Source organism: Macaca fascicularis, chromosome 10 (genome assembly GCF_037993035.2).
Source record: "Macaca fascicularis isolate 582-1 chromosome 10, T2T-MFA8v1.1".
Lineage (NCBI taxonomy): Eukaryota > Metazoa > Chordata > Mammalia > Primates > Cercopithecidae > Macaca > Macaca fascicularis.
In genome coordinates this window covers 91,784,675-91,808,902 of record NC_088384.1, presented here as the reverse complement: position 1 = coordinate 91,808,902, position 24,228 = coordinate 91,784,675, and the positions used below count along the sequence as shown (strand labels likewise).

The following is a 24,228-nucleotide window of genomic DNA, read 5'->3' as shown; positions in this document are numbered from 1 at the left end:
TCACGCCATTCTCCTGCCTCAGCCTCCCGAGTAGCTGGGACTACAGGCGCCCGCCACCTCGCCCGGCTAGTTTTTTGTATTTTTTAGTAGAGACGGGGTTTCACCGTGTTAGCCAGGATGGTCTCGATCTCCTGACCTCGTGATCCGCCCGTCTCGGCCTCCGAAAGTGCTGGGATTACAGGCGTGAGCCACCGCGCCCGGCCAAGAGATAGGGTCTTGCTCTGTTGCCCAGGCTTGGGTGAAGTGGCACATGATTCTAGCTGACTGCAGTCTTGAACTCCTGGGCTCAAGCTATCCTCTCATCTCAGCCTCCTGAGTAGTTGGAACTACAGACATGCATCACCACGTCTGGCTAATTTTTAAATTTTTTTTAGAGACAGGGTCTTGCTATATTGCCCAGGCTGGTCTCAAACTCCTGGACTCAAGCAATCCTCCTGCCTTGGCCTCCCAAAGTGCTGGGATTAGAGGTCATGAGCCACCATGCATGGGGATATTTCCTTTTAAACATAAAAAATACTCATTTCAGGAACTTGATTTCTCCAAACGGTGTTTTTTGATGATCTGCTAAGTTGCCATATTGCCTCTGATGGTCCTTGAGCAGAAAACTATTTGAAGGATCTTAAATCATCAAGTGACTTAGAGCTTAAATCCTTTCTCTTTCCAAATAAGAAGTCTAGAGGTTAAGGTCAAATTCTGTCATGTCATGTTCCTAAACAAACGAGAAAAACCAAGTGTCACTTTCATGCTTTCATTTTGCACAACAAGAAGTCATAATACTGGAATTACCGGGGGGCAGGAAGAGACAGCAGAGGTTAGCTTGCTTTTTTTCTGACATATTATGCTTAAATTTTCTGTGATGATTTTTTCTTTTTTTGAGATGGAGTCTTGATCTGTCACCCAGGCTAGAGTGCAATGGCATGATCTCAGCTCACTACAATCTCCGCCTCCCGGGTTCAAGCGATTCTCCTGCCCCAGCCTCCCAAGTAGCTGGGATTGCAGGCGCCTGCCACCATGCCTGGCTAGTTTTTTAATTTTTAGTAGAGACAGGGTTTCGCCATGTTGGTTAGGCTGGTCTTGAACTCCTGACCTCAGGCAGTCCACTCCCGCCGGCCTCCCAAAGTGCTGGGATTAGAGGCATAAGCCACTCCGCCCGGCCTCCAGAGCGAGACTCCGTCTCAGAAATAAAATAAAATAAAAAGAGGATCTGAATTTTCAGGAAAAGGACTAAGAGAGTATTCTAACTATGAAATAACTGTTATTAATAATCCTCTAAGATAAACCCTAACCCGTCTGTAAAGTTAACCTGAGAGGCAAAACCACTTAACATCTATATTTTCTCTAAATAATTTTGTTTAGCAAGAAGTTAGCTCTTTTGAAGATTAAATATTTGCCAGGCGTTTTACAGACGTTATATCGTTTAATCTTCACTATAGCCCTACTGAGCCTTCATTCATCAATTTACTTAGGGTCCACTTGGGCAGACATGCCCTGCTAACCTCTAAAAATTCAGTAGTGAGCATTATCTGCCTTCCTCAGGCTCAAGCCGCTTAGACTAGCTACTAAGTATGTCCTCTTTTAAATCAGGAAATGAAAAATCTGCTCTGAGAGGTTAATTTGCTTGTTCAAGGTCACACAGTGTTGAAGCAGCTAGCTACACTAATCAAGGCGTCTCATTTCGAATCTTTTCTGCTCTTAATCATTAGACTGTTAAGATTAGACGGTAAGATTTTTTGCTTTGAAGAGTTCTTTCCAATTTTTTTCCACCATCTAGGAGAAAACCTCTCACAGTACTGACCAAAGAACAGTGACTAATTCATGCTCTAATTACCAGGCATCTGGAAGACTTCAGGGGAGAGGAGCCAGGTCCCTGGGGGAAGGGGGACTTTTTTTAGTGGGGTGTGTTTTTTTTCCCCCAAATTCTTCAGTAATATTCAGGAAGGGGAACTTTTTTGAAGGAACGGTAGCAACCCTGACACAAGAGGTGATTAAATTCGGGGCACAAAGCTGGTCCCATGCCAAGGGAAGCAGAGTTTATCTTCTCCACCTTTTCTTTGCTTTCCTCCACTATTTCCAAGGTTGTTTCAAAGATCGACAGTGCAGACCGCGCCATTGGCTCCAAATGACTAAGAAATCTATTTTTATTATCTTCCCCTCTCCCCTACCCCTAAAGGTCTCTTCTGGCCTTCTGATACTTTTCCACTTCGTCTCCACCCTTAGCGGATAATCTGAAGATCGCCGTTTTATCCTATCGCCATAACGACTAGGTTGCCTTATGGCGACCTTGACAGCCATCCGGGAGGCCGGAGGGGGCGGTCGGCTGTGCTGGGGGAATCTTCAGATGGCCGTGAAGAGGCGCCACGAGGGGGAGGCGACCGCGGAGCTCCACTCAGGGAGGAGTTCTCTGAAAGATTGACAGGTAGCCTACCAACTGTCTTTACCCTAGAGACCCACTCTGTCTCGCGAGATTTAGGTGCTTACGCGAAGTGGGAGTGAAAGGCGCCTCTCTGAATGGGGGATGGGACTGTCTATGGCGCAATCATTGCGCGAGATTGGGCTACAGTCGCTGGAGCTATACTTAGATCTCGCGATACTTCGGCCTCTCCGATTTGCTGCTTGGGGCAGCTTCTCGCGAGAGCCCGTGCTGAGGGCTCTGTGAGGCCCCGTGTGTTTGTGTGTGTGTATGTGTGCTGGTGAATGTGAGTACAGGGAAGCAGCGGCCGCCATTTCGGGGAGCTTGCCGTCACTGTCGCAGGGGTGGATCCTGAGCTGCCGAAGCCGCCGTCCTGCTCTCCCGCGTGGGCTTCTCTAATTCCATTGTTTTTTTTAGATTCGCTCGGGCCTAGCCGTCCTCGGAGCCCGATATTCGGGCTGGGCGGTTCCGCGGCCTGGGCCTAGGGGCTTAACAGTAGCAACAGAAGCGGCAGCGGCGGCGGCGGCGGCGGCGGCAGCAGCAGCAGCAGCAGCAGCAGAAGTCTCTTCCCGAAGACGAGCACCACAGGCGTCCGAAAGCCGGAGCAGGTACAGGGGCGTTGCGGACCCGCGTATTATCCCAGCTTTCTCGAGGTTTGGCTCCCTTTTGGGCTGAGGGGCGCTCTTGGCGGTCTTTAGCGACCGGGGTGAGGGGTGGTTTTCGAGAAATCGGCCCTGTTTCAGTGACCGCGCCCTTATTTTCCGGTCGGGTAGAGTCTGGATTCTTGGGGTGGCAGGGACCTCTGAGAGGCCTCTGTAGATTGGTGACCTGTCTCCTTCGAGGCCTGGGCCGGCCGCGACCTCCCAACATGGCGCCAGTTGAACGCTGCCTTGGCTCATAACCCCTCCCAATGGAGGGAGTTTCCCTTTGCCCCTAAAATGGCAGCGCGGGTTTTTGCGCGGAAAGAGGCGCTCTCGTTCGGGTCTCCCAGTTTCTGTTTTTAGTTGATCGCAGGGTGTTAAATATTGGACATTGAAGTCTTCATTTTCGTGTCTTTGGTGTAAGAGGCGTTTTGGATTTACTTACATAAGCCAAACCTGGTTAAAGTGCGTGTCAGTTTAGTCATTCATTGTAGGGCTTTTGGAGGTTTTTCTTAAGTTTTCCAGTGTGTCGGCTGAGAAAATTCAGTCGATTTGAAAAGCGTTTACCAGGCCGGCCGCGGTGGCTCACGCCTGTAATCGCAGCACTTTGGGAGGTAGAGGCAGGCGGATCACTTGAGGTCAGGAGTTCGAGACCAACCTCATCAACATGGTGAAACCCCGTCTCTATTAAAAATACAAAAATTAGCCGGGTGTGGTGGCAGGCGCCTGTGATCCCAGCTATTCGGGAGGTGAGGTAGGAGGATCGCTTGAACCCGGGAGGCGGAGCTTGCAGTGAGCCGAGATCGCGCCACTGCACTTCAGCCTGGGCAACTAGAGCGAAACTCCGTATCAAAAAAAAGAAAGACAAATAAAAATGTTTACTCACCGAATCGTCTTGTTCTTTTCCTAGGCGTTTAGAGAAAATGGCAGACGATATTGATATTGAAGCAATGCTTGAGGCTCCTTACAAGAAGGTGAGAAAAAACATGTCGGTGAGGTTTATAATTTCTTAATTTAGCATTATTCACGAAACTACTGCTGAAATGTAAACTAACCTCCCCGGAGCCCTCTTGATTTATCTTATCAGAGATGCATTACGTGTAACTTACAAAAGTAAATATATGCTATTGATGTAATAATATTGTGCAGTAGTTTCACTTCAGCGTGATGAATAAATGCCCATCTATCTCTCTTTGTAGACTTGCCTAACGATATCTCACCTCTACTCCCATGAATTCACCTTTGATTCCAGTGTGAACTGTCAATCATAAGGTAGTAATTGAGTGACTTATCGCTGTACCGTGGTCCCCTAGGTAAAATGACTCAACTAAGAATTACCAGCTCCAGTTTGGTATAGCAAAAAGGTGAATGTAGTGGTTTGGGAAAAAGCAGGGGTCCAAGAATAAGAAAGCGTAACCAGTCTGTGGCAAGTTAAATCTTCTAATAGTCTTATAAGAAGAAATGGGTGAGATTTTAAAATTTATATATCTATGTAAGACTGGTGATAGTAAATCTTAAACAGTCCAGTGGCAATCTGCTACTCAGTTAATAATTACTAAAATTCTTGGATCCCTGAATAGAAATTAAAAAAAAAAAAAAATACAAGAGGCAGTATCACAGCTTAGAGTCACTTGATAACTGTTTTACTGTTCTCCATATTGTTTTATTTTTAATTAGGCCCTGCCATATAGTATTTCACACTAAAAACAAAGGAATTATTTTGGCTAATATAGTCTTTGACTCATTTCGGTATCGCAGTAAAAGTAAACTGTCTTTTCATTGTTTCACCAGTTGGTGGTGAAAATAGCAGTATGCATGCATTATCACTGGTGTCACAAACTGTAAGCTTTGTAAGTTAGCACTTTACTCCTATAGCTGATGTAATCAAACTTTAAAATAAACATTTTGCTAAACCTTTTAAAAATAATACATTTGTTTTGGATTGTATAGCACGACCATGTGGTACCAATTTGGATGAATTCTTGATAGATTTAAATAGTGTATGTAATTTTGTAATGCTTAGACTCTTGAAGAGCTACTTTCTGTTTTAATGTTAAGATTCTTGTGTCTTAGTTTTTTAACATGGATGTAATTCCATGTAAACAGGTATGGAAGTAGGAAATGTTTAGGCTGGACTTGGTGGATTATTAATTGACTTTCTTGGGTTCTTGGGAGTCAACATTACTAAAGCAGTGTGAATCCCTGTTTGCTTCAGGGCGAGATGTGTGACAGAGGTGGCATCAAGCTCTTACAGTCCCAACCCTCCAACGGAAATGGGCGAAGATCTCAGGAATGGCATCGGTCACAGGAAATCGATAGTGGCTGGCTGCTAGCATGGCCACTTGGGGCTTAGGCAGAAATAGAGCCATGGTACTGACCAAAGGGACCATAGCACATGGAATAAAACTCAAAACAGGACTTCATGTTTTATGGAAATTATATTTAACCACTTCAACATTGTAAATCTGGATAACTTAATATCTAAACTATATAAGAAAGTAAATTTTAACATGTTAATATGGAAAGATTTTTTTATTTTTGTATCTTGATGACTTAAATGTAAGCAACAAAGTGGTTAAACACATACCCATCTAAATTTTTTTATAGCCTTCCATGTTAAACTTTAAATAAATAATTAGTTTTAAAATTGTTTTGTATTTTCTTATTCCTGTTCCCTTTACCCTTTGACAACTTGAAATGTTACCACTTCGTCCTCATGATGTTCTTCTATCAACCCTGCTTAGGATGAGAACAAGTTGAGCAGTGCCAACGGCCATGAAGAACGTAGCAAAAAGTAAGTTTTAAGAAGGGGCCTGGGGGAGGGTGGTGAACTTTTTTGTGGTTTTAGACCTTAAGTTGTGTTCCTGTGGCTGAAGTATACAAAGTTCTCTTCTGAAACTTTTTTTTCCTGCTTTTAGAGAATTGGTTGTCTTTTGGGATAAACTCTTGGAGGAACTGTGGATTTTTGCTTAGATTTCAGAATATAGTTTCAGATACCTTCCCCTCCAAGTCCATCATGACAATCTGGTGACAAGTTCTGTAGTAGAGGTTGTCTTGTTTTAAATTTGTTAACTTTGGTTTAATATTTGGTTATCTTACTGATAAAACTATTATATCCATTGATCTTAAAAGGGAGAGTTAAATTAGGTGATAACTAGGCCATGGAAAGTATTGTTTGCCCTAAATTGCCAAAGGAGTCAAAGCTGTGAATTATTTCTGCACCTTGCTGCTCAAAGGCCCTTTTGGAAGTGATGCAACAGAATACTTAAGTACTTCTTAAGGTGTCTTTCATTATCTTAGGCCTTTCAAACTCCAGACTTAACAGGGTGGGGTTTTTGGAAATTATGAATATATCTGTATACTTTATTTGGATAAGATGAGTGACTGTAGAACTTACTATAGTACAGAAAACTGTACGAAAAGTCTTAAGTAACAGATATGACGAGATCCACTTTTTTTTTTTTTCTTTTGAGATGGAGTCTTGCTCTGTAGCCCAGGCTGGAGTACAGTGGCACAATTTGGGCTCACTGCAACCTCCACTTCTTGGGTTCAAGTGATTCTTTGAATTTTTTTTTTTTCTTTTGAGATGGAGTCTCTCAGTGTCACCCATGCTGGAGTGCAGTGGTGTGATCTCTGCTCACTGCAGCCACTGCCCCCCCCCGGATTCAAGCGATTCTCCTGCCTCAGCCTCTCATTAGCTGGGACTACAGGTGCACGCCATCACGCCCGGCTAATTTTTTTTGTATTTTTAGTAGAGCTGGGGTTTCACCATGTTAGCCAGGGTGGTCTCGATCTCCTGACCTCATGATCCTCCCTCTGTAGCCTCCCAAAGTGTTGGGATTACACGCGTGAGCCACTGCGCTCGGCCTTTTTTTTTTTTTTTCCGCGATCTCAGCTCACTGCAAGCTTTGCCTCCCGGGTTCATGCCATTCTCCTACTTCAGCCTCCCGAGTAGCTGGGACTACAGGCGCCCACCACCACGCCTGGCTAATTTTTTTGTATTTTTAGTAGAGACCGAGTTTCACTATGTTAGCCAGGATGGTCTCGATCTCCTGATCTCTTGATCCGCCCACTTCGGCCTCCCAAAGTGCTGGAATTATAGACGTGAGCCTTTTTTTTTTTTAAAAAAAAAAGACATAATCTCGCTCTATTGCCCGGGCTGGTGTGCAGATCGACTCATCACAATCTCCGCCCCCACCTGGGTTTAAAAGGTTCTTCTGCCTCAGCTTCCCAAGTAGCTGGGACTATAGGCGTGTGCCACCATGCCTGGCTGAGTTTTGTATTTTTAGTAGAGACGGGGTTTCACTCTGTTGGCCAGGCTGGTCTCGAACTCTTGACCTCATGATCCGCCTGCTTCGACCTCCCAAAGTGCTGGGATTACAGGGGTGAGCCATCGAACCTGATGCAAGGGATTCTTCTGCCTCAGCCTCCCAAGTAGCTGGGAATACAGGCACACGCCACCATGCCTGGCTAGTTTTTGTATTTTCAGTAAGAACGGGGTTTCACCATATTGCCCAGGCTGGTCTTGAACTCCTGACTTGGTTACCTGCCTGCCTCGGCTTCCCAGCGTGTTGGGGTTACAGGTGTGAGCCACCCGTGCCCGGCCAAGAGATCCACTTTATAAGGTTGGGTTTTATCAGTTTTTGAAGTTTCCTTTTAGCTCTGAGGTTAGTGATTCTAAATATGTGGTCATGTCGCAAACATTAAATTGTTTCATTAGTCTATGGTGCCATTTTAAAACATTTTATCCGCCAAGCTGTGGTGGCTCATGGCTGTAATCCCAGCGTGTTGGGATGCCGAGGCAGGCAGATCACTTGAGGCCAGGAGTTTGAGACCAGCCTGGCCAACGTGGTGAGACCCTGTCTCTACTGAAAATACAAAAAGTAGCTAAATTGTGGAGGCTCGTGCCTGTAGTCCTGGCTCCCCAGGAGGCTGTGGCAGGATAATTGCTTGAACCCAAGAGGCAGAGGTTGCAATGAGCCAAGGTTGCACCACTGCACTCCAGCCTAGGCCACAGAGTGAGACTCTGTTTTTTTTTTTTTTTTTGAGACAGAGTCTTGCTCTGTCTCCCAGGCTGGAGTGCAGTGGCACAGTGTCAGCTCACTGCAAGCTCCGCCTCCCGGGTTCACGCCATTCTCCTGCCTCAGCCTCCCCAGTAACTGGGACTACGGGGGCCTGCTACCATGCCCGGCTAATTTTTTTTGTATTTTTTTAGTAGAGACGGGATTTCACCGTGTTAGCCAGAATGGTCTTGATCTCCTGACCTCGTGATCCGCCCGCCTCAGCCTCCCGAGCCGCTGGGATTACAGGTGCCTGCCACCGTACCTGGCTAATTTTTGTAGTTTTAGTAGAGATGGGGTTTCACCATCCTGGCCAGGCTGGTCTTCAACTCCTGACCTCGTGATCCACCCTCCTCGGCCTGCCAAAGTGCTGGGATCACAGACATGAGCCACCATGCCCAGCCAAGTTTTGTATTTTTAGTAGAGACAGGGTTTCACCATGTTGGCTAGGCTGGTCTTGAACTCCTGACTTCAGTTGATCTACCCGCCTCGGCCTCCCAAAGTGCTGGAATTACAGTCGTGAGCCATGGATCCAGCTGAGACTCCGTCTTAAAAAAAAAATCTGGGCTGGGCGCAATGGCTCACACATGTAATCCCAGCACTTTGGGAGGCCGAGGCGGGCGGATCACAACGTCAAGAGATCGAGACCATCCTGGCCAACATGGCAAAACCCCGTCTTTACTAAAAGAGACTGCCTGTGGGATCGTACTTTGCTGTCCTCCATGTAGAAGAAGCTAGACCCAGCACTTTGGAATGCTGAGGCAAGATCACCTGAGGTCAGGAATTCGAGACCAGCCTGACCAAAATGGTGAAACCCTGTCTTACTAAAAATACAAAAATTAGCTGAGCATCGTGGTGCACACCTGTAGTCCCAGCTACTTGGGAGGCTGAGGCAGGAGAGTCACTTGAACCTGGGAGGCGGAGGTTGCAGTGAGCCAAGATCGTGCCATTGCACTCCAGCCTGGAGACAGAACGAGACTCCGTCTCAAACATAAAAATCTGTCATACTTATGACCTTACATAAATGAAAAATGAGAGAAAAATAGCCACTTGATTTCTTTTTGGCTCTTTTCCTCCTAAAATCCCTAAATGCTTCATAGTAAATGCCTCATTCGTTCTCACTACATTGTGTTAGGTAGGTTGATAAAATTTCATAAAATAGATGAGAAAATTTTGTATAAGTTTATTCAGTGCTTGCTAAGCCAATATGTTTTCTTGTAGTTCCTCTAAAATAATGTGGTAATAGGTTAAAAATGATGTAATTTGTAGAAGATGTCCTCCTCTTTTCTGGTGTAAGCTTGGATGGGAGTCATTTATAGTTCTTCACCAAACACAAGAAATTGTGGGGATCAGATTGGGTTTAGTCTTGATGTGGTCTGAGGCAACCAACCAGGGCATGGTTTATGTCGTCTGGTTTTAGACCTTCTGCCACAGTAATGGTTTCCTAATGTTTCTATTTTGCAATTCTCTAATCAAAAGAAAACCCAGGAAGATGTATCCATATAAATTGACATAAATTATCCGATCTAGGTGTCAGGCCTAGTGGCTGAAGATTTCACTTCAAATGCCAGAAGGATAAAAACATAGACTTTTGCGTACAGACCTTCGTTATTGTACCATTGTCTCGTGTCACCCTTTGCCACTAAGGTCATCTCTGGTTTCTACTTGTTTTTATTCTGTATATAAGTTGATTAAGGCTACAAGCTTTTATAAGGAAGCTGAGCATCAGGTTCTCCATGTGTGATATTCGGTGGCCTTTATCTAATGTGGAGTCCCACAGGACTAAATAGAAGAATGGACAATTTCTTTAACCATGAGATTGTCTAAGGGGAGATCCTTTCAAAACACTTTGGTTATCTTAAAATACTTTCCAGTCAGACTTCTCGTCAGTTATAGTTGATAAGTAAATGGCTCCTTTGTTCAATCAGGACTCTTAATTTCTGAAGGAACTTTATGTTTCAAATTAATTTTAAAGTTACCTGGAAGAAAATTTTTGTATTTAGATATAGATATAAAACATTCTGTCTTTGCTTTAACCTTTAACTAAGTTAAATTTCTTAACCAAAGGAAAGTGCCACGTTGCATTTTTCATTCTAAAACTTCATTGTCTTAAGCCACATTGAGGTATAGTTTGTTAGGTAGTAGAAAAATGGCGTGTACTGAGAAACAGTTGACTGAGTATAAATTTTTTTTTAATTGTGTAATTTTGATTCTCAACATACACTTTATTGTATCCTAGAATAGGAACAAAGTTTATCGTGACACAAACTGGTTGTCAACCTATTTTTTGAAGAGCTATAAACCTGAGTTTTTGCATACGTCAAGGTATGCATCTTAAGTGCTTGAGCTTGCTCTCATGGGAATATTATTTGTTAGAGTAACCAGTTTTGCAAACTCTAAATCAGTGTCCATTCCGTTAAGCTCTTTAGAGAATTACTCAATAAAATTTAACATTGAAGTGAACACAGTTGAAATATATTGGCTACTGTGGTGTGGATATCTATAAATTTTGGAATAAGTGACTTCTATTTTTTTTTTTTTTTTCCAGAATACTTTGCATTTAAAATTTAGATCTTCTTACATGGAAGAGGTCAAATCCAGTTATAGCAAAACACCTTTACTGCAGAGGCCATATAACCAAAAAGTCCAAAGGCCCAGCCCAGTGGACCATTTACTTCAATGATGTTCAGTACAAAATTTCACTGCCATTAAAGACTTTGGAAAGTCCCTTTTAAGTTGTAACAGGATTTGACTATTAGTGTGGATTTCGATAACCCTTCTTTAGTTCATGTAATAAATGCCCTTTGAAACTGGAAGTATACTGGTTTCTTGCACCCATATAGCTTTCTCTGGGCTTTTATGCAAAAGATTGTATTTTCTGAATGTCTTAATACGTTGCTGTCTTTTTACCTGCCTGGGGTTGCCTTCAGATGTGGTTGAGGACTTGTTTATACAAAAAGTCCTAGAAGACTTTAAGTTAAAATTAGCTCTCCAATTTTCAAGTATTTTCTTTTGGCAGAATAAGTTTTGGGTCCTATGAGAGGTAAATAGGTTGGTTGCCTCTCTTGCTATATAGCCCATCTATGAGCAGAACAAAAACTTTGATTTTGAGGGGGATGGAGTTACTTTTTACCTTGTTCCCTAATGGATTATATTTAGGACTTCAGGTTTTAGAAATCTCACACAATTCTGTAGTTAGAATAGTGTCACAGAGATAGTGTTAGGTTTTTCAGGCAACAAAATTGGAGTGTTACCTGTTGCCCATCTGGGCGTGGCTTTGATGAGTTCTATATAAATAACGAGTGTAGCCTAATTTTCTGTCATGTGCTACCTAGCATATACATTTCTGACAGTCAGGTGGATTATCTTGAAATTTTAGACAAACTTTCTGCCTCCTTGGAAAGCTCTACATCTCCTTGTGATTGGAGTGTGGGTTTCAAGATTCCAGAAGGTGGGTGTCTTCATTTTCTATTTTCAATGCACTCTAAAGATGACCTGCTTACAGGTTCTCTGAGGCAGATCTCAGTTGCTCTTATGATACGTAACTTTGCTTTGAAAAGGAGTAAACAATTACATATCCAAATACAGAATTGTCAAAATGTTTAATCATTAAGCCACTACAAATTGACATTTTAGTGAAATAAATTGATTTTGAAATGTTTTTCAGTTTATATTGAAATATCTGAAGGCACCTCTAAAATTTGGGTGATGACACAGGTATAGATTAAAAGATTTAATTATGAATGGGTAGTATACTGTGAAGACTACAGAAGTGAACAGAAAGATATGACTGGTTGTTTTGGTTTTTAGTTTGAGATTTTAAAAAGATCTGTGAAGGTCAAGCTGATCATTGGTTTTGATTGCATCCCACAGGCTTCTATAAACTGGCTTAAAAATGGCATACTCCATTTTCTGGTATATTCATTGTAACTTCAGGAAGTATTGAAATGGTCATATTCAAGTCTAGGAATGTCAAAATGTATTTTAATGCATTAGTTCTTTTTCTTTTTGTTTTTGGAGACAGTTTTGCTCTGTTGCCCAGGCTGGAGTACAGTGGTGTGATACCGGTTCGCTCCAACCTCTGCCTCCCAGGTTCAAGCAATTCTCCTGCCTCAGCCTACGCAGTAGCTGGGACTACAGGCCTATGCCACCACGACCCGCTACTTTTTGCATTTTTTTAGTAGAGATGGGGTTTCACCATGTTGACCAGGCTGGTCTTGAACTCCTGACCTCAGGTGATCTCTACCTCAACTTCCCAAAGTGCTGAGATTACAGGTGTGAGCCACTGCACTTGGGTTTTTTTGTTTTTTTGTTTTTTCAAATGGAGTTTTGCTCTTTTTTGCCCAGGCTGGAGTGCAATGGCGTGGTCTCAGCTCACTGCAACTTCCATCTCCTGGGTTCAAGCGATTCTCCTGCCTCAGCCTCCCAAGTAGCTGCGATTACCAGCATGTACCACCAGGCCCGGCTAATTTTTATATTTTTGGTTGAGAGGGGATTTCACCATGTTGGCTGGGCTGGTCTCAAACTCCTGACCTCAAGTGATCTGTCTGCCTTGGCCTCCCAAAGGGTTGGGATTACAAGCGTGAGCCACTGCACCGGCCTGCATTAATTCTTACTGTCCTTTGTCATTACGGTTTTGCCCATGAAAACCAAAATGTTGCTGTCTATGTGACCCTTTGAACATATTAAATATTTCCATATGTAAATGGGGGCAAAATGGACTTAATGGTAAATTACTATATTTGATGAAAATTTTTATAAATGAACCAGTAGTAGTACTTAAATGTGAACATATTGTATTGTAAGTTTGTTTTATTAATGTATTTTGCGGATTACAGTAATGCTTTTGTTGGCCTTTTATATGACAAACTATATTTAAAGGTTCACATTTTGATTTGTATTGCCAACAAGCCCTTTTCCTTGTTAAAGCTGTAGCTAACTCAGGAGATCATTGCAGTTCCTAGTCGTAGAGGATGGTGTCTTTCAAGTAATGTCTTGTCTGCTGATTTTCAGTAATGTTAATATAAGGCAAAAGGGATATTGTTTACCATACGTAGCAATTTTTTTTTTTTTGGACAGAGTCTTACTCTGTCGCCCAGGCTGGAGTGCAGTGGCAGAATCTTGGCTCATTGCAACCTCCGCCTCCCGGGTTCAAGCAGTTCTCCTGCCTTAGCCTCCCAAGTAGCTGGGACTTAGGCGCACGGTATCATGCCCGGCTAATTTTTTTTTTTTTTTTTTGAGACAGAGTCTCGCTCTGTCGCCCAGGCTGGAGTGCAGTGGCCGGATCTCAGCTCACTGCAAGCTCCGCCTCCCGGGTTCACGCCGTTCTCCTGCCTCAGCCTCCCGAGTAGCTGGGACTACAGGCGCCCGCCACCTCGCCCGGCTAGTTTTTTGTATTTTTTTAGTAGAGACGGGGTTTCACCGTGTTAGCCAGGATGGTCTCGATCTCCTGACCTCGTGATCCGCCCGTCTCGGCCTCCCAAAGTGCTGGGCTTACAGGCTTGAGCCACCGCGCCCGGCCAACTAATTTTTATATTTTTGTTAGGGACAGAGTTTTACCACATTGGCCAGGCTGGTCTTCAGCTCCTGACCTTGTGATCCACCTGCCTTGGCCTACCAGGGTGCTGGGATTACAGATTTTTTTTTTTTTTTTTTTTTTTTTTAGTGTAATTGTGTAGCATTGTATCATAGTAAAACTAGCCAAAATAATTTATGAAAGGATAAAAATATGATTCTGACCATAAAAGGTAGTATATTATGGTGGATTCTTAAGCAAGCATGATAATGGCGAATTTGTTACTTCTCAGGAGGAAAAAAAGCAAGAGCAGAAGTCGTAGTCATGAACGAAAGAGAAGCAAAAGTAAGGAACGGAAGCGAAGTAGAGATAGAGAAAGGAAAAAGAGTAAAAGCCGTGAAAGAAAGCGAAGTAGAAGCAAAGAGAGGCGACGGAGCCGCTCAAGAAGTCGAGATCGAAGATTTAGAGGCCGCTACAGAAGTCCTTAGTATGTAACTATAGTTACGATTTTGGTTTGAGGGTTATTCTCTGGGTATTCATATAGCAATTAACTTCAGTGATTTGAATTGTGAAATTTTTTTAAATGATTGGTTAAAAAGTATTGAATTAAGGATATTGGCATTGAATGCTAGTAAAGTGAAAAATACAGTGCATAGACAAGTAAAAATTTGCTTTTACTAGTCATACCAATTATTTTCTGTTAAACTATCAAAGTTTCTAAATTGTATGCCAATCAGCGCAAACTGGATAAAAGCACTAGAGTGCTTGAAAAGGATGACATTGTAGTGCCCAAATACTTGAGAAAGCTTAACAGTGTCTGGGCTGTTACAGTATTTGCTAAATACATATTTACTTAAAATTATAGAGTTCTGATGAATACAAAGTTACACATGTATAGTTAACAGTAAGTAAAAAATCTTGTCACTGTGGCTGTTTTTAGCTGAAATGTCAGGCAGTTGTGAATTTGTTGTGTATGCTCCTTGATAAAGGTTCTTTTTTGGGCTCATCTGTATTTAAGGTTTGTTAATAGTAAAAGGTATTCTAAATTAAAAGTGTTTTGAAGATTAGGTCACTAGAAATTTGGATGTGGATATTTAAAGTTGGAAATAAATTTATTACGGTTATTAAATATATTAATCACCTACAATTCTAAGGATTGAATAGCAATCTTTAATGCTTTGTGAGGTTAATTCATCTTAATAAACACACTGCTGTAAACTCTGGGATATATTAAAAATAACCCTTCTAACTTTAAGATTTGAATGGTTAAGGATGGAATTCAAAGACAAACAGACTTGAATCACTTGGGCAAGGTACTTAACCCCCTAAGCTAAGCATTTGTTTTGTAACGTTTTAAGGAGATAACAAGTTTCAGATAAGCTATTAATGAGTAATGAATGAGAAGAAAATGAAAGTGCTCAGAGGACTTAATGGATTCATGAAATGTTTTGGCATTACATGAATTCTGATTCTGGCTCTTTTATCTTTAAAATAAAATGAATTAAACTGCATGATGCTGGATTCCTCTAAGCTGCTTATTTCATTAACTTTTTAATAGCCGAAAATGGGACCACAATGCTATTTTAATTCTGAATGCTATGCAGCATTAGGAAATTCTCTGCTTTTGTCCCGTTTATCAAGATTCTGAGCATTCTTAAAATGGGATTATGTTAAATCTTTTTACCTGGATGAACTAAATGAGGGAAAAGGAATTAGCTTAATTCCTTTTGAGTGATGAATACTTTCTGTTTGCTGGGATCCTGGCCTAACTTTAATAGAAAATTACTTAGTTCTTACGTTGGGTTTGAGGCTGTAACTGAGAATATTTTATAATTAAAGGGGAAAGAAAATAGCTTATAACTAATTACTTGAGAACTTTAATACATCCAGTAAATGATTCTCAGTCATCACCATTAGTCTGAATTGCAAAGGACCAATTTAATATAAAGTGTTTTATTTGGAAATACTTGCATGTTGTAGGTAGGCATAGTGTTCATGAAAACTAATTCAAATGTGTGGATCACAGGCCACTACATATTTATTTATTTCGCTGTTCTTCTGGAATAAGATAGCAGGATGAGCACTAAGGGACAACTGGCTAGTCCCTTTAAGTTAGCCTGGTCTTTAAAGAGTCACAAAAACTGTTATTACAGAATAATTACCTTTGTGATCTTTTTGAAAACGCTCTGTTAGTGATGACAAGTCCTCAAAATTTTTCAATAGAATTCGTAAATTACCTTCAGATCTTCACGATGGAATATTTTGCAACAAGCAACTGAAGTATAGTGTGTTAAATGGTGTCATGCTGTCTAAGAGTTACTGGTGAATGGGAGAATACCTAAGTTGCATGACTAAAGAATTCACTTTAGTTTTTAAAAGCCTTTCAAAAAGACTTGTATGAAAATTGTGTATATACATGTACACACATACATTCCCAGGAGAGGATACACACCAAATTGTTAACCATAGTTACTGCTGGTGTGAGGAAAGTTCAGAGGGATTTATTTTTTATATGTGTGTGTTTTTTTTGTTTTTATTAAATTCTCAAGACTGTATATATATATATATATATATATATATATAGCTTACAAAGATATCTATAGTCTGAAAATGGGTGTGTTCATTTTCAGAATCTAAAAATTTTGAGGCTGTAACCTTTGGTCTTGGCACCTCTCAGTGGTCCAGGATGGATAAATACAAGGGCAGCTTGCCTGGGATAAAGTTAAGAGACATCTAAGTATTTTTGTTTCCTCTTCATAACTGAGGTGGAAAAGCAGCAGCCTAAACAATGTTAGTCTTGCTGGAGAGCGCATGAATGCGATCTTAGCAAGACCCTAAACCTGTAACTAGTGTAATTTTGTGTTTCCTTTTTAGCTCCGGACCAAAATTTAACAGTGCCATCCGAGGAAAGATTGGGTTGCCTCATAGCATCAAATTAAGGTTTTTAAACATACTTCTGAATTGTTTAAATTGTTTTTCAAGGAACTAACGTGCTGTACTTGTTTGGATAACTTCTGAAACTTTTTAACTTTGCAGTAGACGACGTTCCCGAAGCAAAAGTCCATTCAGAAAAGACAAGAGCCCTGTGAGGTAGTTTTCTTCTTTAAAGCCTTTAGCTCTTAAAAAGCTTTTGCAGCTTATGGTACTGTTAACTTTGATGATATTTAGTAATTTGGACCATATTAAGTCTTGCTTTTGCTTCCTTTTACAGTTCTAGTACTTTAAAGTCAAGTGAATTTCTACTGAGTTTTCAGTAGTTTTCACTTTAATTTCATATAATTTTAAAAAAGCAAAAGTTATTTATTTATTTATTTATTTATTTATTTATTTTGAGACAAGAGTCTCAGTCACCCAGACTGGAGTGCAGTAGTGCAATCTTGGCTTACGGCAACCTCTGCCTCCTGGGTTCAAGTGATTCTCCTGCCTCAGCCTACCAAGTGTACCTGGGATTATACAGGCATGTGCCACCATGCCCCGCAAATTTTTGTGTTTTTAGTAGAGACAGGGTTTCACCATGTTGGTCAGGCTAGTGTTGAACGCCTGACCTCATGATCTGCCTGCCTCAGCCTCCCAAAGTGCTGGGATTACAAGTAGGAGCCACCATGTCCAACCTAAAGTTATTTTAATGTGATCTTATTTTCCTATTTTAATTAAAATAAGCTTTTTTTGCATTTCTTATTTTTAATGGACATATGATTGTGTATATTTATGGGATACAGTTAATGTTTTGATACATGTATGCAGTGTAATGATCAAATCTGGGTAATTAGCATATTCGTGTCATACATTTCCTTGTGTTGACAACGTAGCAGTTACAGAAACTTTACACTTATTTATCTTTGGTATTAATAAATAATAAGTTATTTGAAATACCTCATGTGGAGAAGTAGTTGTAACACTAAGTTTTACTGTTTGGCTGTCCTGAGGAAAACTGTTTCATCTCAAAAGTCTTAGTGATTTGAATTGTTACTCCTAGGTTCTTAAATGTTTACATGGATTATTTTACTCTTTAAAAATAAAAATTGTAGGCTGAGCGTGGTGGCTCACGCCTGTAATCCCAGCCCTTTGGGAGGCTGAGGTGGGTGGATCACACGGGGTCAGGAGATCGAGACCAGTCTGGCCAACATGGTGAAATCCTGTCTCTACTAAAAATACAAAATTTAGCTGGGCATGGTGGTGCACACCTGTAGTCCCAGCTACTTGGGATGCTGAAGCGAGAGAATCACTTGAACCTGGGAGGCGAAGGTGCAGTGAACTGAGATCGCGCCACTGCACTCTAGCCTGGTGACAGAGCGAGACTTGGATTTGTTCAGTCTACCATTTTGGTTCAAGGAATATTTTGTCAGGTGGTAGCATTGTGGTTATTTGTTTGTTCTTTTTTGAGATGCCCGGCCAAAAAGCTTTTGCTTTTCTTTTTTTGAGGCGGGATTTCACTTTGTCACCCAGGCTAGAGTGCAGTGACGAAATCATGGCTCGCTGCAGTTTCTAACGGCTGGTCATAAGCTTTCCCACCCAACTTAGCCCTCCGAGTAGCTGGGACTATACAGGTGCAGCCACCATGCCCTGCTAATTTTCCTGTTTTTTTTTGTTTTTTTTTTTTTTTGGAAGAGACAAAGTTTTGCCATGTTGTTCAGTTTGGTCTGAAATCCAGGGCCAAGCAATCTGCACACTACTCCCGGCCTTAAAAGCTTTGTGCCTGGCGTGGTGGCTCACACCTGTAGCAATAAGGTCAGGATATCGAAACCAGCCTGACGAACATGGTGAAACCCCATCTCTACTAAAAGTACAAAAATTAGCCAGATGTGGTGGTGCGTGCCTGTAATCCCAGTTACTCGGGAGGAGAGGCAGGATAATTGCTTGAATCCAGGAGCTGGAGGTTGCAATGAGCCAAGATCACTACACTCCAGCCTGGGTGACAGAGTGAGACTGCGTCTCAAAAAGCTTTTGTGACAAATCTTACAGGTGAAGTGACCACCCCTCATCCTCCATACATCCTGAGAGTGTCCAAAAAATGGAAAAGAGCATGTTGAGGCTTACATCTTAAAGGATTGACTTAAAATATTAATTGATATTTTGCAACAGAGATGATGTTAATAGACACTGTATCTGAATTTGTAAAGTAGAATTCTTACAATCATTGAGGGTTTCACTTCGTTTGCCATTTGTGATTGTCAAACTTAATTTCACTTTACAATTACATGGTTTTGTTGTAAATAATCATCCATTACACTGATTTTGGATCAGTCTGGCATTTGTGATTGGTCTGGTGATATGTTTTATGACTGTGGTTAAACTGTCAGGCTTCTGGTTGACCCTTGCTTTAGAAAAATTACCCCTTTTGGGCCAGGCGTGGTGGCTGCAGCCTGCAATCCCAGTGCTGAGGTGGGCGGTCATCAAGGTCAGGAGATCGAGACCATCCTAGCTAACACATTGAAATCCTATCTCTACTAAAAATACAGAAGATTAGCCAGGCTTGGTGGCACATGCCTGTAGTGCCAGCTACTTGGGAGTCTGAGGCAGGAGAATTGCTCGAACCCTGGAGGTAGAGGTTGCAGTTAGCCGAGATTGCGCCACTGCACTCAGCCTGGGCGACAGTGAGACTCCATTTCAAAAAGAAAAAAAGAAAAGAAAAATTTTACCCTTTGTGAGATTGTAAGGCCAGTAGACTTCTGTACTAATTCCACGTAAGATGTGATTACAAGAAACAGTAAACCTTATTCTTTTTTTTTTTTTTTTTTTTTTTTTTTGAGACGGAGTCTGGCTCTGTCGCCCGGGCTGGAGTGCATTGGCCGGATCTCAGCTCACTGCAAGCTCCGCCTCCCGGGTTTACGCCATTCTCCTGCCTCAGCCTCCCGAGTAGCTGGGACTCCAGGCGCCCGCCACCTCACCCGGCTAGTTTTTTGTATTTTTTTAGTAGAGACGGGGTTTCACCGTGTTAGCCAGGATGATCTCGATCTCCTGACCTCGTGATCCGCCCATCTCGGCCTCCCAAAGTGCTGGGATTACAGGCTTGAGCCGCTGCGCCCGGCCAGCTTATTCTGTTTGCTGAACATGTTTGAGAATTATTTTAGGCCAGGCGTGGTGGCTCACACCTGTTATCCCACCACTTTGGGAGGCCAAGGCAGGTGGATAATCTGAGGTCAGGAGTTCGAGATCAGCCTAGCTAATGTGGTGAAACCCTGTCTCTATGGGGGTGTTTAGGACAAAAGGATTGCTTGAGCTCAGTAGTTCAAGATCAACCTGTGCAACATAGCAAGACCTGATTTCTAAAGATGAAAATATTGGTGTGGAGTTGGGAAAGGAGTTGAGGGTACAGTGTATACTGCTCAGGTGACAGGTACACTCAGAATTTACCACTAAAGAACTCATCTATGTAACCAAAAACCACCTGAAAAACTGTTGAACTATATGAAGAAATAAAAAAGACAAAAATTATTTTAAAATCTGTTACGAAGTTAATTTTATATTTTTTACTTCTATTAGGGAACCTATTGATAATTTAACTCCTGAGGAAAGAGATGCAAGGACAGTCTTCTGTATGCAGCTGGCGGCAAGAATTCGACCAAGGGATTTGGAAGAGTTTTTCTCTACAGTAGGAAAGGTAATCTTAACCTGTTTAGGGAGGTCAAGTAGGTAGAAATTGCAAGAGAAAACATCTAAACATCAAATATTTCATTTGATTTAGTACCAGTATTTGTTTGTGGTAATGTTTCCACAAACAAATTTTGCATCTTATAGTATTGGAGTTGATAAATGTTACTACAAATTGGTTCAAAGATATAGATAGGATATAGGAATTGTCCCACAGATTTACTTTTTCTTTTTTTTTTTTTTTGAGAGGGAGTCTCGCTCTGTCACCCAGGCTGGAGTGCAGTGGCGCAATCTCGGCTCACTGCAAGCTCCGCCTCCCGGGTTCACGCCATTCTCCTGCCTCAGCCTCCCGAGTAGCTGGGACTACAGGCGCCCGCCACTGCGCCCGGCTAATTTTTTTTTTTTTCTATTTTTAGTAGAGACGGGGTTTCACCATGGTCTCGATCTCCTGACCTTGTGATCCGCCCGCCTCGGCCTTCCAAAGTGCTGGGATTACAGGCGTGAGCCACCGCGCCCGGCCTATTTACTTTTTCAATTAAATTTTTTTTTTTTTTTTTTTTGAGACGGAGTCTTGCTTTGTCGCCCAAGCTGGAGTGCAGTGGCACCATCTTGGCTCACTGCAAGCTCCGCCTCCTGGGTTCACACCATTCTCCTGCCTCAGCCTCCGAGTAGCTGGGACTACAGGCACGCACCACCACGCTCAGCTAATTTTTTGTATTTTTAGTAGAGACGGGGTTTCACTATGTTAGCCAGGATGGTCTCAATCTCCTGACCTCGTGATCCGCCCGCCTCAGCCTCCCAAACTGCTGGGATTACAGGCGTGAGCCACCGCGCCTGGCCTCAATTAAATTTTTAAAAATGGCTTCATCCTTCAACATTAATGTCTCCTTGAAATATATCTACATGGCTTACAGTGGATGGTTGCACAAACAGAACTGTGTTTTCTTCGTAGGTTCGAGATGTGAGAATGATATCTGACAGAAATTCAAGACGTTCCAAAGGAATTGCTTATGTGGAGTTCGTTGATGTTAGCTCAGTGCCTCTAGCAATAGGATTAACTGGCCAACGAGTTTTAGGAGTGCCAATCATAGTACAGGCATCACAGGTAATTTTTTTCTTGGTTAAAAGTTTGATTATTGATGGTGTTTAAAGCCTCTTGTTGCATGGCATACTGCTGTTGTGTTCTGTGACTGCTACTCATTACGTTGAGTCAGATGTTCTCAGGACCTTTTTTTTAACTTTGCCTTCATTAACATTGATATAGTTTTCTCAAGACTGTCATCCTATCTTTTCTCCTTGTGCTTGAAATTTGATGATTTTGCCTTTTGTTTTGTTTTGTTTTTGAGATGGGAGTCTCTATCACCAGGCTGGAGTGCAATGGCATGATCTCGGCTCACTGCAGCCTCCACCTCTCAGGTTCAAGTGATTCTCCTGCCTCAGCCTCCTGAGTAGCTGGGATTACAGGAGCCTGCCACCACACTCAGCTACTTTTTATATTTTTGGTAGAGATGGGGTTTCATCATGTCGGCCAGGCTAGTCTTGAACTCCTGACCTCAGGTGATCCTCCTACCTCAGCCTTCCAAAGTGCTGAGATTACAGTCGTGAGCCACCACACCCGGCCTTGTTTTTGAGATAAGGTCTCACTCTGTTGCCAGGGCTGGAGTGCAGTGAGATAATCACAGCTCACTGTAGCCTTGACCTGCTGTGCTCAAGCAGTCTTTTCTCCCCAGTTTCCTGAGTAGCTAGGACTACAGGTGCATGCCACCGCTCCCAGCTAATTTTTAAATTTTTTGAAGAAACAGGGTCTTGCCATGTTGCTCAGGCTGGTTTCAAACTTTTGGGCTCAAGTGATCCTCTGGCCTGGGCCTCCTGAAGTGTTTGGATCATTTGAACCACACTGCACTTTGACAGCATTTCATATTTTACTTTTTTGGCCGGGCACGATGGCTCACGCTTGTAATCCCAGCACTTTGGGAGGTTGAGGTCAGCAGATCACCTGAGGTCAGGAGTTTGAGACCAGCCTGGCCAACATGGTGAAACCTTGTCTCTACTAAAATAAAAAAATTAGCTGGGCATGGTGGCAGGCGCCTATAATCCCAGCTTCTTGGAAGGCTGAGGCAGGAGAATTGCTTGAACCTAGGAGGCAGAGGTTGCAGTGAGCCGAGATCACGCCATTGCACCGCAGCCTGGGCGACAAGAACAAGACTCTGTCTCAGAAAAAAGAAAAAAAAATTACTCAAATTATTTCCTATGTTGGAAGACAAACTTAGTAGCTGGGTGTGGATTGGCCGGACCCAGCGCTGAGAAGTAGCATATTAAATGAAGTTTTTAATACGCTCTATAACAGGTTGTTACCTGTTGTAGAGCAGTACTACCCAATGTACTCTAGTTTGTTACAAGAGAAGCCTGTGTTAGAATGCAAATGGACAACTTTTTTTTTTTTTTTGAGATCTTGGTTATGGAGGGATGACAGCTGACTCAAAATGTTGGCTTGGTGATACAGTTTACGTTATGGCATATGCCCCTTATTTTATCACAAACAACTGTACGCTTGGTTATACCAATCTCAAGAGTATTTTAACGAATATTGATTGTGTCTAACAATTCCAGGAAGCATTCTTCTCTGTATTTGGTATGTGTGTTATCAGAATGCATCTTAAGATTGTTGTCAGAATGTAGGTTCATGATTCATTTTAGGTGTTAAATGAATCATGAACTGGCATATGCCCTGAAAACATTCTAAAATAAGCAGGGTGTGATGGGGTGTACTGTAGTCCCTGGCAGTCTCTAGTGGCTGAGAAGGAAGGATGATCACTTAAGTTTAGGAGTTCAAGACCAGCCTGGGAAACATAGTGTGAGACTCTTGTCTCAAAAAAAAAAAACTCTAAATAAAATTATTTTCATTGTGGTTTTATACACACACATTTGGCGTTTCAACCATTTTTTTAACCATTTTTAAAGTGTACAGTTCAGTGCTATTAATTACATTTATAATGATGGAGTAATCATCCCCACTAATCATTTCCAGAAGTATTCATTGTCTCATACAGAAACTGTACTCTGGGGGGAGGGATTGCATTGGGAGTTATACCTGATGTAAATGACGAGTTGATGGGTGCTGACGAGTTGATGGGTGCAGCACGCCAACATGGCACAAGAATACATATGTAACAAACCTGCACGTTATGCACATGTACCCTAGAACTTAAAGTATAATAATAATTAAAAAAAAAGAAACTGTACTCTGAGATGGACTCTCGCTCAGTTGCCCAGGCTGGAGTGCAGTGGCGCAGTCTCGGCTCACTGCAAGCTCTGCCTCCTGGGTTCATGCCATTCTCCTGCCTCAGCCTACCAAGTAGCTGGGACTATAGGCGCCCGCTACCATGCCTGGCTAATTTTTTGTATGTTTAGTGGCGGGGTTTCACCATGTCAGCCAGGATGGTCTCAATCTCCTAACTTTGTGATCTGCCCACCTCGACCTCCCAAAGTGCTGGGATTACAGGCATGAGCCACTGCGCCCAGCCAGAAACTGTACTCTTGAAGGTGTAACCCCCTAATTTCCTGCAGGCCCTTGGTAAAATGTAATCTACTTCCTCTCTATGAATTTTGCGTATCCTAGATGCCTCCTATTAAGTTGATCCTTGTGTAGGGTGGTATTTTTATCACTCTAAACTTTGACATTAGTTATGCAGATGGAAGGCGTGTGTCTTTAAACTGCTGTGTATTAGCTCTGTGACATGCATTTTTGTCTTCTAGGCAGAGAAAAACAGAGCTGCAGCAATGGCAAACAATTTACAAAAGGGAAGTGCTGGACCTATGAGGCTTTATGTGGGCTCATTACACTTCAACATAACTGAAGATATGCTTCGTGGGATCTTTGAGCCTTTTGGAAGGGTAAGTCCACAGTCTTCAATGAATCTTCAGTAGGTTGTTGATCTGAGTATAACTACATAATTTCTGTATGTCCTTCTTGTGTCTGGCATTGTGGTCTTGAGCTCAGTTCAGAGCAGC

The 24,228-nt window shown here is 42.2% G+C and overlaps 1 protein-coding gene across 10 annotated transcripts in view; it reads left to right on the top strand.

Moving 5' to 3' along the window:
* The first annotated feature begins 2,680 nt into the window (after window positions 1-2,680).
* The window catches only part of RBM39 (RNA binding motif protein 39), a 40,205-nt gene continuing 18,657 nt past the window's right edge, over window positions 2,681-24,228 (top strand). For 3 of the 10 annotated variants that reach the window (XR_012419316.1, XM_045362853.2, XM_045362852.2), the window contains exons 1-9: window positions 2,681-3,018; window positions 3,962-4,025; window positions 5,796-5,845; window positions 13,919-14,113; window positions 16,501-16,566; window positions 16,663-16,716; window positions 20,110-20,227; window positions 21,170-21,322; window positions 23,974-24,111. Coding sequence is in view for 9 of the 10 variants with exons in the window: in XM_045362853.2 (XP_045218788.1) it covers window positions 3,975-4,025; window positions 5,796-5,845; window positions 13,919-14,113; window positions 16,501-16,566; window positions 16,663-16,716; window positions 20,110-20,227; window positions 21,170-21,322; window positions 23,974-24,111 (825 nt within the window). In the remaining variant the exon portion in view is untranslated. Of the gene's footprint in view, window positions 3,019-3,959; window positions 4,026-4,250; window positions 4,324-5,795; window positions 5,846-11,490; window positions 11,567-13,918; window positions 14,114-16,500; window positions 16,567-16,662; window positions 16,717-20,109; window positions 20,228-21,169; window positions 21,323-23,973; window positions 24,112-24,228 lie in introns of those variants that run through there. The other 7 variants (XM_074005198.1, XM_074005197.1, XM_045362855.2 and 4 more) reach the window with 5 other exon arrangements.